At 32.5% G+C, this 18,751-nt stretch overlaps 1 protein-coding gene across 1 annotated transcript in view; it reads left to right on the forward strand.

Moving 5' to 3' along the window:
- Positions 1-242: 242 nt before the first annotated feature.
- Positions 243-18,751, forward strand: part of LOC106667018 (gonadotropin-releasing hormone II receptor-like) — a 128,717-nt gene continuing 110,208 nt past the window's right edge. The window contains exons 1-2 of the mRNA XM_024225539.1: positions 243-263; positions 1,591-1,795. Coding sequence (XP_024081307.1) covers positions 243-263; positions 1,591-1,795 — 226 coding nt within the window. The remainder of the gene's footprint in view (positions 264-1,590; positions 1,796-18,751) is intronic.

Below are 18,751 nucleotides of genomic sequence, written 5' to 3' on the forward strand. Positions count from 1 at the left end.
CATAAAAAGTTGACCGCAGGTTGTCCGCTCATGCTACAAAGAATGGACATTTTTTCAAGTTGGACTCTCCGGAGATCTTGGGTCGAGAGGTCGGTTTTGAGAGAAGACTCCTGTTGGTAAAGGTATATATCCGAGGAGTGCCTTCAATTTAAAAGGTGACGAACTAGGTTCTATCTCAACATTTGCGGGTTTGGAAATTTATAAAAAACGGAAAAAAGGTAGCGACCGTTAGAGGGCGCATAATGGAGAGTGCACTGAGCCTGGTAGCTATCCCCATCCCTAAACTAACTGTAACATGTATAACTGAATGCTGGCCATGTGCTTCATAACCTAAACCAAAGCACTTTTAAATTAGTTTTTTTCCGATGAGAATTTTTATCTCTTCTCTCTTGGGAAAGTATGCATTATTGTTTTAATTGTTGATTGTTAAATTAATATTAATTATGTATATTTTTTCTTAATAAATAGGCACTGATGATAGCAACATAATGTTGCCGAAAGCTTGGTGATCCCAACACTTTTGTCTTTCTTTTACCTAGTAAAGACCTTAAAGAAGATTTGAACTCTACATTGTTCTGGATGTTGCTCATTAAAGGGTAAAGGCCAGGATGAAATTAAAAAGTCCACTTTTCCCATGAACAGAATCATCTTTAATTTTTCTTGTAATGTAGTATTTTACTTATTGTACAATTTGCACAATATGTCGAAGACCGTAAAAACTAAATTTTAGTGTGATGATTTTAAGTTACGTGTTAATCATGGATTAAGGAATGTTAATATTTTTTGGGGATTATTCAAAAGCCTCAAACGCCAACTAATCTTTTTTGTTTACTGTTTGTTTAGTAAACATTAACTTCATTAAGTTTTCTTTAAGTTCCTCTCCATTATCCTGGAGAATTTGATCAACACTTTCTGGGTCATGAGAAATTATAGAAAAAATAAAAGTTTGTCTCTCAGAATTTTCCCAAAAATACCCCAATAAAAAATATAGGAAAGGACAGTAGATAAATCGGCCCTGGATATTACATATATTTGATAATATGTACAAAAGTAAAATTGCGAGAATAATAATAAATATGTTTCCACATTAGGAGATACGGTCCTACTGTATTTACACTGGCCAAACAGGAGGTTTTATTATATGTAGGCAATTACGACAGGGTAAACCAGTGCTGAGATTAAATAGATTAACTGTAATTTATGTTTTAATTCTATAAAACACTTTACTTATTTACCATTACAATAATAAGTTAAAAATATAATTCAAAATCTTTTTTTTAAACATGACAGACTTATTATTTATCTTGATGAGATTGATATCAGTATCTAAAAAATTAAGAAAAATGCAAATTTGAAATAAAGAAAAACAACTCAAATCCGTGCCCGCTGTCGTATCGTAATAGTAGGACGGCAGGGACTCAGTAGCTTATCCTGCAGGATTCTAGTTTTTGTAATATAGTAAATATTTAAAAAATTGTTTAAAACTTGATCGTTGTCAATCTCAATAACAGCCAATACTCTATGCAATATATAAAAACTAAGATTACATTTTCTTAAGCGTAATAATAATTTTAATATTTTTTGTTACAGAGCGTCGTATTCCACGTTTCTCAGCATCCGCTCTATCCTGACTTCTGGCAATGCGTTTCCTTTGGATTTTTTTCATCCCAAGCGCATGAAACGCTGTACAATCTTTTTTGCGTTTTTGCAATGTACTTCATTCCTCTACTGGTGATAATCACCGCCTACACGTGCATCATGTGGGAGATAGTCAAAAAGACTAGAGAAACAAAAGGTGAGAAAAAAAACTTTGCCCCTCTTTCACCGCTTTACTGAGGGGGTGAGCATGTTGTAATAGCAAAGAAATTGGCGTTTCATGTGACCAGGACGAGTCATTTTGATTTTTTTTTTTTTCAAATGGAAGCCAATACACTATTTATTATTTAACAATGACTAAGGACCCGGCGGTGGCCGCAACGGTATAGGCGTTGACACGGTGCTCATCACTGTAAGGTAAAGGTCCCGGGTTCGAACCCAACATACTTACAAATGGACTTTTTTTCAAAAACACTGGCACTCTGAGGGTTTATATAACTTCTGCTGTTGCGAACCCTCGAGTAAAAAAGTCATGGGACCAGAACTTCCAATAAACATCATGTCTTCGAAGGTCTCATATTCACAACGATTAATTATTAACCCGTGGTCATCACATTACGTGCTCTATGGGCTCTCTACTTCTAATAATGTTATGACCGTGACACTGTCACTACTCACTCAAATTCCTGAGTGGAGCCATTGAAAAAAGGTTTAAAAATAAGAATAATATCAAATGAAATGGTTTTAAGTTCTGTTCTCAAAGAAATAAATTACCAGATTTATTATTACAAATATTATAATGCCTTTTCCCTCGAAATACTAGTCGTTGCAATGCGATGTCTTTGTCAGAAAACTTTTCAAAATTTATAATTCATGAACTTTGCAATCTAATCAAGACGAGACTCGCAAATGAGAAATAAATAAGCGAGAGAAAATGCGTTAATTTTTAACGTAATAGGAATTCAAAGTGTCGGAATTGCTTTAGAAGAAGCTTACAACAAGCATAAGTAAGTAAGACCATTCAATGATTTGCAAATCAAAGGTTGATCAATTTTTATTTGTGAATGAAAACTGTTTCAAGCTGCGTCTCTTTTGTTGTACAACAAAAGTTTAATCAGCACAACGCGTCTTATTGAATTCTTTCAATCCTCACTGACAATCACTAGATGACAACTGATTGTATTCATTTTCTACTAACGAGAAACATCCAGATAGATTGAGGTTTAGAATTTAGTACACATACATCATATTGTAATTGGTTGCAGATAATTGAAATCTTGTCAGTTCTACAGATTAAGTTCCAATTAACAGCAAACCATCAGGAATTAAACTGAGCAATCAATCATACACCTTTACCAATAAAGAACCAAGGATTAGGAGGCTATAGAAAATCAATTGAATTTTTAAAGAATGATTAATGGATGAAATATATTTTACGTATATATTAAACGAGATGAGATTGATTATTGAATCAATATCCCAGTAAGATTTCTTATTAATTGTATTTGGCTAATTTTAATGTTGTCTGACTGAACTCATTTTCTTCGTTTGTTTATTATTTTTTAAAGATTTGTTATTTACATGCATTATACAAGGTTTTATAGAAATGATTTTTTTTATTCTTCTGTTTACAATATAGTAGCACGTTTTCATAATACAGAAATTACTTTTGTACGAGAATTTACTTTCTAGGTTGTACACCCAGCGGAATAAAAGTTATTAGTATTAAATATGATTATTCGGAGATCGTGATATGCGATCTGGTATGTCGTAAGTTTTAGGAAAACATTTTCTTTAAGCCAACGTTTCGATCTTTATTAAGATCATCTTCAGGGATTTACAAACATTGTTTAAATTTAACAAATACATGTAGAATATGTGTATCCGGTTAAGAGAGTAAAGCAAGATATCTATGATTTCAAAAACCCAAGCAAAATCCTACAGCACTGGCTACTCACCATTTTGAACACAAACACAATTTCAACTTCAACAATTCAAAAAGATTACAAACAGAACAAAGCAAATATAAACGTACCTATTTAAAAATGGTTTACATCATCAGGGATAACACACAGCATCAATTATAGAACAGACACATGTAAACTCAGTCGCACCTACGCCAATATTATTAATCAAATTCAATACCGATAACGTACATATATCATCATCACATCACACAAAACCTATAATATAACATATAAAACAATCATCACATTCCACACATCAAACATTTAAAAAAAGTCTAATTCTTCAAGAATTTGGCTTTACTCCGTGATTCCATTGCATATTGCTTATTCTCATGTTATATATTTTTTTTAAAATAAACTTTTAGTTTCTAATTGAATGGTCAATAGAACCAACTGGCTCCGTGCAGTACAGTTTTTGCCAAGTTATTATTCATAAAACTTGTTTTTTGGCTGATTTTGAAATTACTCGATTTGTAAATACATTTTTTTTGATTACTCGATTTACTTTAGTGTCACTCGGATGACAAAATACGAAAATATAGTTAAAATAAAATGTATTTACTGTTTGTGTTTTGCTTGCGCTTTGTTTACGTTAATTGATTAGAGCTTTTTATTTGAATGTTCCTTTAAAAGTAATTTTAGTTAATTAAATTATTTTAAGTGTTGCGTAAATGTGCATATGGAGAAAAATACCTACCTCTTAACACGAAAGGTTTTATATTGTAATTCTGTACATGTACAGAAGGCCGTGAACAGACTTCAATTCTTCAGGAAGATATTCTGCATGCCAAATAGACTGAAAAGTCTTTATTGTGCTAATGCTGCTTCTCCATTGTATTCAAGATACTTCACTTCTTGTGTTATTTCAACCTTTTACACATTTTTCCCACAAAGCCCTCATATCTCATAAAATAGCAATCCTACTTTAAATTTAATTGGGTTAATAGAAAATCCATTAAAAATCATATGGGGTTCATTTGTTATTGTTATTTTAACCTTAATCGAACAAGTATAAGTAAAATATTCGTTAGTACATAAAATTTTACGAGATTCCAAAGTTCTTGTCTAATGTTTAAGTAATGTTTTTTCATTCTGTAAATACTGACAAAAATGGCGCTCACAGAAAAGTCGCTTCCACTAATAAGTTTTCTTAAGTTTACAATGACAAAAACTAACGAATCTTTTTGGATTTTTAATGAACTTTCCATTTATGTAACAAATTTAAAGTCGGCTTAATGGGGAAGTGTTGTGAAAGGTTGATGTAACAAAACAACAACAAAAAAGAAACGAATACAATTGAGAATTAGACTATGGACAAAAGTGACTTTCTAGTCGTATTTCACATACACAATAACTTCCTGAATTATTGAAGACTGTTATTTCATTACATTCATGAAATAAATCTTTTTTTAATTACTTTACTTGTACACGTTAATTTTGTCGGAATGAATTTAATTTATTAACATTAAGGGGCAAAATTGCTGCTTTCGGACATTGTTTTTTCCTAAAGTTACACAACACAAATTTTCGCAACTCACTATATCCATTCTGAGCCGCGGTTTTCTTTTACGGTAGTAAAAAAATCATTAAATGACAAAAGTGCACCATTTTCCTTCCAGTTAAAAGCAAAACAACTTGTAAATATACGAAATCTCAAACAAAACTGATGAATAAAAAATCCTTTTTCCTAATCCTTTTTCGGCGTGTATAATGAGTAAATATTGATTACATTGATTCAGAATCTAAGAAGAATGAAATCTGCATCTAATATGAAATTATCAGAGTGATTGTTACTTGTACTTTTAAATTAAATTTAATATTCAATTGGCATTTAGAGTCAGAATTACATTATTTCATTTCAGCCTTTTCCTTGGGAGTTTTAATTTTCAAATCGAAGCAATCAGCGTTATTAAGCTTTTGCAATGATTTCCATTGCCATGATTCCAATTTCAAAGCCAATTTTTTATCTTTGGCGATTGATTAGTCATACATGTAATAAATATTCAGTCGAGCCAAATTTCACTTTAATCGAAATCGCATTTTTGATTACATTAATTCTGTCCAATTACAGTATGTTCAATTTTCGTAGTAAGCATAATGATTTTTAATAAATTTTGTCATAAAATCATTGCCTTGTAGACATAAGACGTTATTCATTTACCAATTATTGAGTTGAGGATCACTCACGCGATTGCATGATATTTCATGGTTTGTTGCCTATCATAGCCATTTAATTTAATTGGTTTCTATTTTTTATTTAAAACATTTTTTTAATTAATAGTAGAATAACGTTGCTCATTTTACTCTTTATAATTTTGAACTGATTCGATTTTGTTCAAGAAAAAAAATAAACCGCAGGGTTCACTCTACTTAGTTAAAATAAACCATGCGTTTAATGCTACCCTTGAATGTAACAAAATATTATTTCTATTTAAGAAGAAAAAATAGTACGTGGGTCACGCTATCCGAAATTGCTGACATTTAGAAAAAGCAGCTTGAAAATCTTCTCATGTGGGAAACATGTGTTAATTTACTCATACGAAATAGAAGATAATAAAAGAATATTAATCAAAATATTTAGTGGTCTAATTGACGAAATTACTTATTGCGATTAATTATTCTTTTTATGAAAGGTCTTGGCTGAGATGATAAAGTTAGTGTCACGAGCGGGATTCGAACCCACGACCTTCGGCCCAATACATCGCTACTCGAACCACTTGGGCAATCGTGACTTTGATCGAATCCCGAAAGAATCGAATGGTTAGAATCTCGCTCGTGACACTAACTTTTTCATCTCAGCCAAGACCTTACATAAAAAGAATAATTAATAGAAGTAAAAGTATAGGTAAACAGTTTGAAAATAGTTTTTCGATAGCCTAACACGTATTGCTACTATGACTTTTCGGTTTCGTTTTAGTAATTGAGCTGGAACGAAATTCAGTTTCAGATTTTTAAGTATCTTGGTGTACACCAAGGCTTATGCAATTCTTGTCTGTATAGTAAGAGAATATTTTATATGCGGAATACGTCCATTAAAGCTTCACACCCTTGTTCGAAGGAAATCCGTATTGAGTATCATTTGTAAAAAATTGTTGTTTTCTGAGAAACTTGAACTTGCAATACAAATATTTCGAATTAACAATTTAATAAAAGTTCACATACCTATTTGAAGATATTTTTTGTATCTAGTTAAAATATTATGACTAAAGACCAAATTTTTCTGCAGTAAAAACCTATAAAGCGTTCAATAAAAACATCGAAATGTGGAAAAAGTTGTATTGAAGGTAAAAATTCACTTATAGCACAGGACATTTGTTTTTTACAAAATTAAATCGATTTTTCACTTTAAAATTGTTCAGGACATGATTGATTATTTTATAACTAATGAATTATTCTCATTTTAAAAACACAATAAAAATTATAAATATGCCTCACGTAAGAAGAGGGCCATTTCTTATGTCCATATAGCGTGTACGAATGCCACCAGATAGACACTGCGAGGTTGGCACACGGACACATGCTTTTGTAACTTTGCCTGTTTTGTGCATATGGGTCACGCATGTGCTCGTCGATGTGTCTGACCCAGTAATTCCCTGGCTCGATATAGAGAGCATGTGCATTACCATCCACTATAAGAATCGTGCTAGAGTACGGCGGTCCCTGTTCCGATCTTTTGACATAAGAGAATTGTTCTGTTCCATATAATACCGATAGTTCTGTGTTCATGGCGTGTATTGTAAGAGAATATATTTGTTAGCGTAAATGTCTGCTTATGGTGATATATTGAGTACCTCATCGGTTCTCAATTAGTGTAATTATAAAATATGTGTAAAGGTGATGGAAGAATTAAAGTAGTCCACCTTACTGGAGTGAATTAAAGAATGGATTTAGATTTGAAAGTGTAAGTGTGTCTAGGTTTACAACCTGGGTAAAAATATAAATTGTGTCAACTATTTTGACATTTTGGAATTTTTCTACACGGGGAGGCAGAAAAAGTTCCACCCTTATGTTTCAGACTTAATTATACTTAATTATCTCTTAGACAACCCTCCATTGATTATCTTATAACCTTATTTGGCTACTTTTAAAGGATTAGAGATTTAAAAAACACGGATAAAATCTCCCATTTGTGTTTATAATTGGATTGTGTAAATAAATATTTGAATAGTCAATATCTTCTTTGCTGGTTTTCTGAAAATATTTTTTTTTAACAAAAAGGAGGGAAAATTCAAAAGGTGGGGTTGAAATGGGAAGTCAGTGCGTGGATCGAGGTCACGATAGCTCAAGTGGTAGAGCAGCGGCGTATCTAGCCAAAGATCGTAGGTTCGAATCCCGCTCGTGACACTGACTTTTTTATCTCAACTAAAAATCTTAATTAATTAAAATATATTAATTGGTCAAGCGGACCACTAAAACTAGTGAATTTTTTCCAACTTTCCGATGGTTTAACTTTTTAAAGTCTTACAGTTTTTAAGTTTCAAATTTGTTTGAGTGATGGTTTTAAGTGATAAAGATTCGGCTAGAAACATAGCACTGTTGGATGACAGTCCCAGAAAAACATTCCAAAGGAAGAGACTTCTATCGCTACCAAGATAGTGGAGTTACTGAAGAAGGCATGGATATGGTTGCCATCGTGTCACATTTCAGAGAGATGATCGTTTTATTGTTTCTAATGTACGATAATCTACCGCTGTTGAGATCAAGTAACGACGTCAAGTTAGAAATGTTAATGTCAGTTCACGCACCGTGAGGCGAAGACTTTCAGAAGCTGGTCCAGCAGACCTTCGAATAAAGCACAGAACAGCTAGTTTAATTTCGCAAGATTGGACTGTCAGAGTGAACTAAAAGATTTAGTTTGAGGTCGTCTGACGGCCAAGAGAGTGTTTGGAGAAGAACAGGAGTGCGATTTATCCCCGCAACATTTTCACTCCGAGAAGCTATGGTGGTCGTATTATGATTTGGACAAGGATTTGTATGAATGGTCGCACAAATTTTGTCTTCATCGAGGATTCCCTAACACCTGCGCATCTGATTGATGACGGTTTAATTCTTATACAAGACAATGGAAGAATTCAATGTTTGGTCTGGTCAGATGTAGTCCCTACTTAAACCCTATCAAACACGTTTGGAACGAGTTGTCAAAGAGGACAAAATGCCGGACAGTGATGTCAGAGAATTAGCAGGACAAGAACAGCGCTGTTGGAGGAGTTTGAACTACCCTTTAAAACCGCATTACCTTTAAAAACCTCATAAAATCGATGCCATGTCGAATGCAAGCCGTGGCCAAAGCAAGAGAAGTAACTACTTCGTTCAGAATTGAATGTTTCTTCATTGTTTCCATAGCGATATTTTTGGTAAAATAGTTTTATCTAGTTTACTCACCTTGATTATGTACTATGAATAATATTTTTCTTTAAAAATATCCAGTAAAACAAATTATAAGGTTTGTAAATTTTTACTAAACAAACGTGGTTAGCTTCAATTGCTTGCCTTTCAGTATCGTTATTTTTTCTCGATCAAAGTTGCTGTTTAGCTGTTAAGAAAAATTCGTAAAGAAATGTATTTCTTTCTGAAGCTAACAATAAGAAATCCTTCGGAAAGATTTTTATAATTTCTTCTAAACCACGCAATACTTATTGAATAGGATCTTTCTCGTAAATACGAAACTTTTGCATTCCTAGAGCATGTCTTAAGTATAGATAATTCCTGATAAAACTTAGAGGCTGGCGAGACGTGGTTAGTTCATCTATGACAAACTTTGCTAATTAACGCCTAGAGATCAATAGATACCTGAATAATTGCCAGAATTGGTGGAACAAAGCTGAAATATTTTACTTGGGGAAATTTACCATTAACCTTTTGTCAACGCGCAAAGCCGTGCGTAGAGGTAAACATCTTTACATAGCCGTTCAAAAACCGTTTTTCATCTAGAGAATTAAAAGGTTCTTAAATGAAATTGGTTATTTTATGGCGTCGTAAATATAAACACCGCGACAATATAGCCGCGAAAGTCATTTCGTAGAGAGCTATTTAAAGAAAGAGCAAGTGCCTTATGGAAAAATTCAAACATTTAATATTTGAAGACTCCTTCAAGAAGCAATACTTTAAAAACACGAATGCACCGCGTTTGTTTCTGAAATAACCATTGAAGGCTTATTGTGACAATTTACGTTTTATAAAACTATAAAAAAAGATAAATGTTAAATTGCATTACTGATTCAGCAACAACTTCCATAAAAAAACTAATCGCGTTTTTTAAAATCATAGTGTTGAAATTTGTTTAAACTATTTAAAAGAAATCACATTAAAAATGGCAACAAACGAAACATCTCAGCATCGAAAAAGTTATTTAAAAGATGACCTAATTGTCAATTCAAAAATGACTAAGAAAATATGACAATAGAAAACACTCGAGTTTCCCATAAAGCGAAATAAATTAACGACAATTTAGTAGGACCTGGTTACAATTAGTACACTCAAGGAATATAATATTAGTCTAATGAACTCCTTCGCTGGAGAATTTATCATTCCAAGAAGCCATACTTCATATTAAAGGTAATTATAAACAATCATCCATCATAAGGAGTAAAATAAGCGGATGGTTAATTAATAAGTTAGGTTACATGTCTCTGGTTATTTGATTTTGTTCGAAATAAATTTTCTTTAAGATTTTGTTTGAAACTTTATATAATTAAAACAACCGGTTTAAATTCATTTTATTGCTTAAATAACATTTTTGTACAATTGTTTAAAAATATATTTACACTTGTACTATTTTATTTTTGCTAATTTTAAAAAAATGTAACTTTTGTTCTTGTTGTTTATTTAAATTTTTAATTATTTACATCGCACTTAATTATTAATAAGGGGGGCCGCGGTAGCCGTGTGGTTAATGCTAGTAGATCCCGCGATCGTGGGTTCGATCCTCACCGTCGCCTCTGGATTTTTTCTGACGCCTAAGGGGACCGGTGGCCGCAATTGAAAGAAACTGACATGGCGCTCATCAATGGAAGGAGCGGGAACAGATCTCAGCGACCCTGAATTTGGTCCCAACCCCCTTCAAAAATGAGTTCTTCGATGGAAGAACACCGGCTCACCGGGGGCTCAAATTCACACTTGTATTGCGAGCCCCCCAAAAAATGGAGCCAGGGATAAAGTACAATAAGCTTTACAGCTCAGCTTCAGTGCTCAGGAGGGAACTCCTCCAGCTCCTGGTATCCATTGTTACAAAAAAACTATTAATAAATTATAATGGCAGGATTATTTCTGTTTAGAATGTGCTGTCATGTTTCGGTTGCATTAAAAGAATTACTGTGCTGTTTGGATAAATGGTTTGCACCTATCTTAACGTTGAGACATTTGGGACGAAAATGTTACAAAATTTGTATTTTCCATTTTCCAGTTTTGATTCTGCGATGCTACCACTTTTACTCTCCTTGAACAAATACGAAATTAATTCATAATGATAAATGTCTCGATTGGTTTTAACCTCATTACAAGAAAGAAAAATTATAATTTCCTCTTTGCCGATATTTGTGGTATTAAATATAACGCTTGACTTTTTCCTTCTTCCAAAAATGCTATGATTCTAGCCGAATCTGTATCACTTACAACAAATTTTAAACTTAAAAATGGTAAGACTTTAAAAAAATTAAAAGACCGGAAAGTTAGATAAAAGCTGTTAAGAAAAACCAACAAAGAAAGGGTTGACTATTCAAATATTTATTTACAACATCGAAGTAAAAACAAGTGGGAGATTTTATCTGTACTTTATTTACCTCTAATCCTTTAAAACGGACCAAACATTGTTATAAGATAATCAATTGAGGATTCTAGTCGAAGAAATAATTAAAAATATTAAGGAGGCCACTTTTTTTTGCTTCAAGTGTATATTGCAATTCATAAATTATGAAATTTTAAATTTCTAATGCGTGTTAGTGATAATGTTAAAATATTATATCTGCATTATTTCTTAATTTAAAATATAATAAACGAATTAATAAATTATATATCAAAGATTTTACGAATATATTTTCGCGAAAACAAAAACTTTCGGTTTTCGAAAGGGCTTGTTTATTACATGAAGAGAGAGAAAAAAAGAAAAAACGTTCGTTTTTAAAATTTGTTCTCTCTTAGAACTTTTCCCATGGCTGAAATCGCATAGCAAGCTGTTGTCAATTTAATTTTTCGCTCACTGCCCTANTATATATATATATGATTATTTGATAGTATGTTTAAAATATTCGGTACCTTCGCCAAGGGTAGCAATTAAGCAAATTACTGCGATCCTACGTAAATTTGAAAATAAATTGGAAATTTTACTTCAGAAGTAGCCATTTCTATACGAATGGTAAATATTTTTGGGGTTGAGACGATACGAGAAAGGTACCGTTTCGTGCGGAACAAATTCTTAACGTGTTCGGACCACACTTTTCCCAAGAGCTGAAGCACTTGACTAGGACTAAAATGTGGAAAAGGACGTGCGCACCGGAATCAAATATCTGTACGGATCAAGAAACAGCCGGAGGTTTTTCGTTTTCACTGCTTTTTTTACCCGCTATGAATATATTTTATCATCAATCATAACTCCTAACTGTCAGGTACCAGGAGAATGTTACTTTCTTTTTTGGATTTGTATAAACATTGGGATTAATAATTAATTGGGTGCTTTTAAATTAAAACTTAGTTTTGTCATTTTGTTTTAATTAGAAAACTAATATTATAAACTGTTAAATTTTGGAAAATATTAGATAAATCTTATAATGTGCTATTTGAAAAACAAAAGTTAGAATAAATGGGTCAAAGACTAACATGTATATGAATTGTCATTACAACTAGGAACGTTTATCGTTTTGTCTTCAAGAATTTTAAAATGTTAAATCTACCGTCATCAGAATGACGTGGGGCAAGCATTGGTCTCTCTTGTGTTTTCTTCCACATAAACAAATTTTAAATATATTTATATAAATTATTCCATTAGTGTGTGTTGATTTAAATTATATTATTTATTCAATGTTTTACATATTGATTTTTTTTAAAAGCCGGAAATGCCTCACTTTCTGACACCATTCCGTATGTTTAACAAAATTCTAAACCATCGAACGAGCTCAACATGTCGAGTATCAAATGATTAGATTGATCCAGTTGAATCCGTTCCTTTTGACAATCCTTCATTTGATGAAAATCACATTGCAAAGCAGGCTCAATTAAATTTCTTTTATCCATTTGATTCTACATCACATGATAGGTAAATTGGAATGGATTTGAAAGATTGGGTTTGAAAAATATAAAAAAGGGGCCGCAACGGTTTAGGAATTGACACGGCGTATCATCTCTGTAAGGTAAAAGTCCCGGGTTCGAATCCAGTGGCCCTGCATTCGAAACGGACATACAAATGATTTTCTTTATGATTTTTGAGGTTTATACTCTGTTGTTGCGAACCCTCAATTTAAAAAAAATTATTTAAGTAAATAACAAATAAAAATATATACTTACACGAATGTTCATATTTTATTTAATTTAATTGTAAATAATTAAATTTAAACGTTTATTAAAAAATAACTTGAACAAACTCCAAATAAAGTTGTATGTGGAAAATAAAAGGTTGTCTTTTCATTGATGTGAACCTTAGTTTGTGATTTGTTCCAAGCTCAATTCCACCTGAACACATTTTTTCCGCATACCTGAGAAATACGATGCTTACTTGAAATTACACATATTGTATAGTTTATGTTCGAAACATTATGTTTATATACGGATCAATTGATGAAAAACTCGAAAAAATTTGAATAAAAAACGGAGAAAAACACCAGAAGAGAAATAATTTAATTAATTGATCTAAACAAAAAATTAAATTCAATTTATGGACACTGCGATAAAACATAAATAAAATTGATAGCAGAAAAGTTTTTTATTGTAGGTGTAATAGTATATCGACGGATTTTGTCCCTACAACACGTTTTTTTAATGCTTAACCACTGCTACTATAATATTGTTATTATAAAAACAAGTAATTAATGTATATATTTTAATTTGTAAACCCAAACTAACCCCCCTAACGAGCACTAAACTAGAGGATGGTCAAACACAAGAAAAAATAAACACACGTTATAAAAGGACGTAAAACCAGCCAATAAAACTGGAATTTCTGACCGCATACTCAAAGATTTATTTACTCAAAGACAATATAATAATAATAATATTGTGGGAAATTTTGAGGCCGACAAAGCTGATGTCATCGCCGACCGTCTACGTTTTTGCTCCTTTTTCTGGTCTTCCACGCGTATTTTTCAGCCTCCAGCCATTTGAGCTTCTCGATCTATTATTGGCTGTAACTGATTTTATATGAAACTATGTGGATACCTTAAATTACTAGCCTCCCGTTTGTACCTCAGGTTATCCATTTCAGAATAGACACTAGATATACAATTCATGTATATACATCACAACCGTATCCAACCATAGAACTCCGGTAATATTCACTCCCCCTGAGACTTGGCATTGGGCGGGGTTGAACTCATTCCATTCTCGCTAATAACTAACTTTTACTCTCCAGTTGACACACACTCATCCCAGAACATTCCATATTCCTCGGGGCGGGGTTAAGCAACCCCTTCCTTTCACACGAAAAATTTACATTCATTCTAATAAATTAAAACACAGCACAAACATAAACAGTATACACATTTAAAAATCTTTATAGCCCTGAGGTATCCGAACAGCGGTCTTAGTCCGCCGCCGTGCCCCAAGATTGAGGTTAAATTTAAACTAATAGTTTATTCTATCACTCAATGATTCTTAAATCATCATAATTAAATAATTTTTACTAAAACTCACAAATTTCTTCAGATCTCATTTAATTTGTTTTGTATTAAAATAAGTATCTTGTAATTGTAACAATACAAATACATTACATTGAAATAAACAAAAAAATACGAGTGTCCGGTTTCTTTGAATTTGAGTGTACGAGTTATGTATATGATTTATATCACGGAAAATTTCTAGTCTTGAAGTGTAATACCTAGAAGTTGAGAGAATGTAAACCGCAGTATGTATAATTGAATTTATTATTTTTTGTCTCTGTTTGTAAGTCCGATGATGAAAGTAAAGGTGAAAAGTCAACTTTTACGCGATAACAACTGAAATTAATTCTTCTATATTATAAAAATAAAACTTGGAAACGTTTCCATTTGGTCGTACAAGTGGCAAATTGTTTGTTCCGAAAGTCGTTTCGACTTCCAAGTTGCTTCGGACAGAGGGTCGAGTCCATTGATCGTTCTCGGTTCACTTGAGTCCTTCCAAAATCGTGACATCCTTTCTCGCACCAGCCAACGTAAAGTATACTCCCAAACTTGTAAACGATTTATTTCAAATAAATTTGACGTTAAACACAATATTTACCTTGCATTTATAAAGGATAAATTCGAAATGGGACTGTGTTCGGAAAAACATTCTTATTCGTGAATCGTAAAATTATCGTATGCTATCAACATAATAATATTAATATACTGGTTAAAACCTTTTTCTCTTTTAATACAGAGAGTGGAATTTCCGCTTCTCTAAATTGCCACGTACATTATTTTCATTTCAGCCTTCTGTAAATGTTTCGCCAAGCTATGTCAACAAAACGGTAAAAACTTGAATACATTTTTAATATGACCATTTAAATAATTGTATAATTTTTAGCACACACAACCACAAAAGGTGAATATTGTTTCAATAATTTTTCAATAAATGCTGTTGGAAAAAGTTTAATTATTGTTTTAATTGAATTTCATTTTATATAGATTAAAATCAGCCCTATTATTATTTTCTTTAGATTTCTTTTACATATCGCTGTCAATATTATAGAATGGCTGAGGCATATTCATACCACATATGCTAGACTTTTGTTGTTCAACATATCCTGTTTGATGAATAAGCCGATTAAATTAAAACGTCTTTGTAAATTTCACAATAAAGTTTTTCCCTCAAACAATTGGTTATTTGGTGAAAAAGAAGATAAATTTATCTGTGCTTAATTAAAGGTACATGGAAAGATTTTCTACCAGCTTTATTGTCGTTGTGAACGTATCTTTTAATTAAAATCGAATCCGAGAAATTTTACTAATACACCTCACGAATAGGCAACCGCAAATAAATAAATCTAAATTCGTCGGAGAATCGTGGATGAAGGATCAGCGAGGTGAGGATTACGAATATGACATGTGAAACCGTCTGTAAAATATGAGCTTAGAAAGGCAAGATATGGGAATTCTTGGTAAAAGCTCAATTGAAGTTGGTTGAATTCAGACAATTCAATGAACGGGAAAGCGTGAAAGGATGAGATGTTCGGCTCGACCTTCAATCCAAATTAATAACTGTCAGGTTTTTCTTTCCATTCTTCTTTTCTGTTTGTTCCAAACAAATCATAGAAGTTTGGTGGTTGAAAGTCTTTTAAGAGAAACTGATTTTTTTCAGACGGAAAAATCCGAAAACAAGAAAAAAATTTTTTTTTATTATATCCCAGTAAAAAATATGGAACTATAAGAAAAACGAATAAACCAATGTTAGAGACAAAGCAAACAAGCAATGTTAGAGATATTTGCTATTTAATCAAAATATTTTTTTCAAGTGGCAGAAAAGTGAGGTTGAATGAGGGCTTCGGAAAATCTAAATCGTACAAGAGGCATCAACTGCACCCGATTAAGAATAGGCCATGCGTGGTTGACAAGCGGACGCACGCTTTTGGGCCAAAGCTCACGTCTCACGAAAAAGATTGCACGATGTGTTCCACATAATTGAATGTTGTTATTCATTGGCTCCGTATATAGAGCGTGTGGGAATGCCACCCGATCTTGACAATGACGGAAGTGTTTAAATTCACTTTTGGATCCACTCCCTCATACGTACTATCTTATACTTAGATCTTATCTGACGGAACGATTTTGTCGAGTCCGTCAGGGAACTGAATTCTCATCTTATATACGCATAAGGGCGGGTGTTCCTCAGGGAAGCATACTTGGCCCTTTTCTATTTTCCATATACATTGCAGATATTCCTACACATGTTAAAATTTCGACACACACATTCGCTGATGATACAACGATTCTTACACGCAATTCGGACCCCTCATTTAACACTCAACACTTACAACAACACCTGAATGAATTAACAGTATGGTTCACGAAGTGGAGAATAAAGGTAAACCTAACAAAACCACAACGATCAATTTTACCTTACGTAAAAATGTCTGTCGTGCGGTGAGTATAAATGGAATTCCATTGCCTACCACTGACCTTGTGCGTTATCTTGGACTTTTCATGGATAAACGACTTACTTGGAATCCCCATAGAAGACTGAAAAGACTGCAAACAAACCGACGATATAAATTGTTAAAAAGACTACTCGACTCACGATCAAAATTAGACCTTGAAAATAAACTTTTAATTTCCAAGACAATGATCTCTCTGGGCGTATGGTAGTGAAGTTTGGGGCTCAACCAAGGATTCCAATTCCCAGCGTTTCCAATCAATCCCCCTAAAATTCTCCGTCAAATTATAAATGCTCCTTTTTACGTTTCAAATTACTAGTTATTCAGATATCGTGAGATGCGGTCGGGTGTGATGTAGGTTTAAGAAAAACATTTTCTTTATGCGTTTATTGGCACGATAAAGAAAATATTTTTCTCGCCTACTTCACACCCGACCGCATCTCACAATATCTGAATAACTATTGATTAATGGTCACTAATCTCTACACACGTTTCAAATTACATTATTCATAAAGACCTACACATCCCGTTTGTACATGAACTCATCAAAACCCGATATAAAAAAAATCATCAATCACTGAACACACACAGTAATCTATAAGTACGAAATTTATCACTTCCAACCCTACCTGAAAATCCTCCAAGACGATTGAAGCGAAACTGGCCCCGAGACTTTCTCATTGTGTGAAGACTGAACAAGATATTAGTGCGAAGGAGTGTTACCACTGGGCAATTTCTCCTACAAGAGCCTTAAATGATAATTCAACATATACGAACATATTTACTTAATACATACTTGTAGTTGTAAATATCAAATAAATGTAAAAAAACGTTTTAGTTGTTAAGCTATTAATAGCAAAAAAATTTTTCTTGACATAATCATTTTATATCCAATGGCATATCCTAGCCATTGCATGTACAGTAAAAACCGAAAATAAAAATATACAAACGAAAACAGAAAACATAGTATAAGTAATGGATTGATGAAATTTTAATGATATCAATGAAAATCATTCTTTGAGGATGTAAGGATCACTCTAAATGTACTGAGGACCAGCCGCAGCGTGGCTCATAAAAAGCTGCATTTGCAATAAAAAGCTGCTCAATGATAACTAATCTACTAATAAATTGTATAAGCTACTGTTTTTTTTATTATTGAGTATTGAATGATTAAAAGGAGCAAAATTCTTAATTCACATATAAATTATAGAACAGGTCTCGGAATAAATTATTCAATTCCGTCATTTCTCAAAACGTAAGAAAGGATACAAAACAATTCCCTTTGATTTTGATCCTATTAACAGATTATACTCCTTTTGCCAGCAAGGATTGTTAATAATGATTATATTAATTAAACTTTATCATTTAATGTATTGTTATGTCATGATAATAACGTGTTCCTGTAAGACGCAAAAGTACAGTTTGTCTTATACTTTTATAAATTATTACATTAACATTATTATATTAAACATGACGAATGAAATTGAACCAACGCCTGATAAAAACATCCATGTAAAATATAATATATCAAACGAATAAAAGAAAGATTAATTGATAGTCGGATAGATAAATGGATAATTAAAAAGGTTGATATAAGGATAAGTAGAGCAATAGACATACATGTAAATGCTTTCCTTGAGATATATACCGATATATTAGATATATGGATAAATAGTAATAAATAGATAATTAGATGTACAGGAAAGAGAAGGAATACACGCGGAGGGCCGGCGATGACCTCAGCTGTTTGTCGGTCTATAAATACCCCACTTTATATATAGATGTATGCATAAATATATAAATAAATAGACAGAGATATAAAGAGAGAGAAGAACAAATGGTGAAAGCGGTAATGACGAATGATAGCAAAAAATAGATAGAGATTGATTCGTATAAATTTACAAGAAAACAAAGGGAGAGAGCGAGTAAGAAAAAG

Source organism: Cimex lectularius, unplaced genomic scaffold (assembly GCF_000648675.2).
Source record: "Cimex lectularius strain Harlan isolate CLEC.00 unplaced genomic scaffold, Clec_2.1 scaffold72, whole genome shotgun sequence".
Taxonomy (NCBI): Eukaryota; Metazoa; Arthropoda; class Insecta; order Hemiptera; family Cimicidae; genus Cimex; species Cimex lectularius.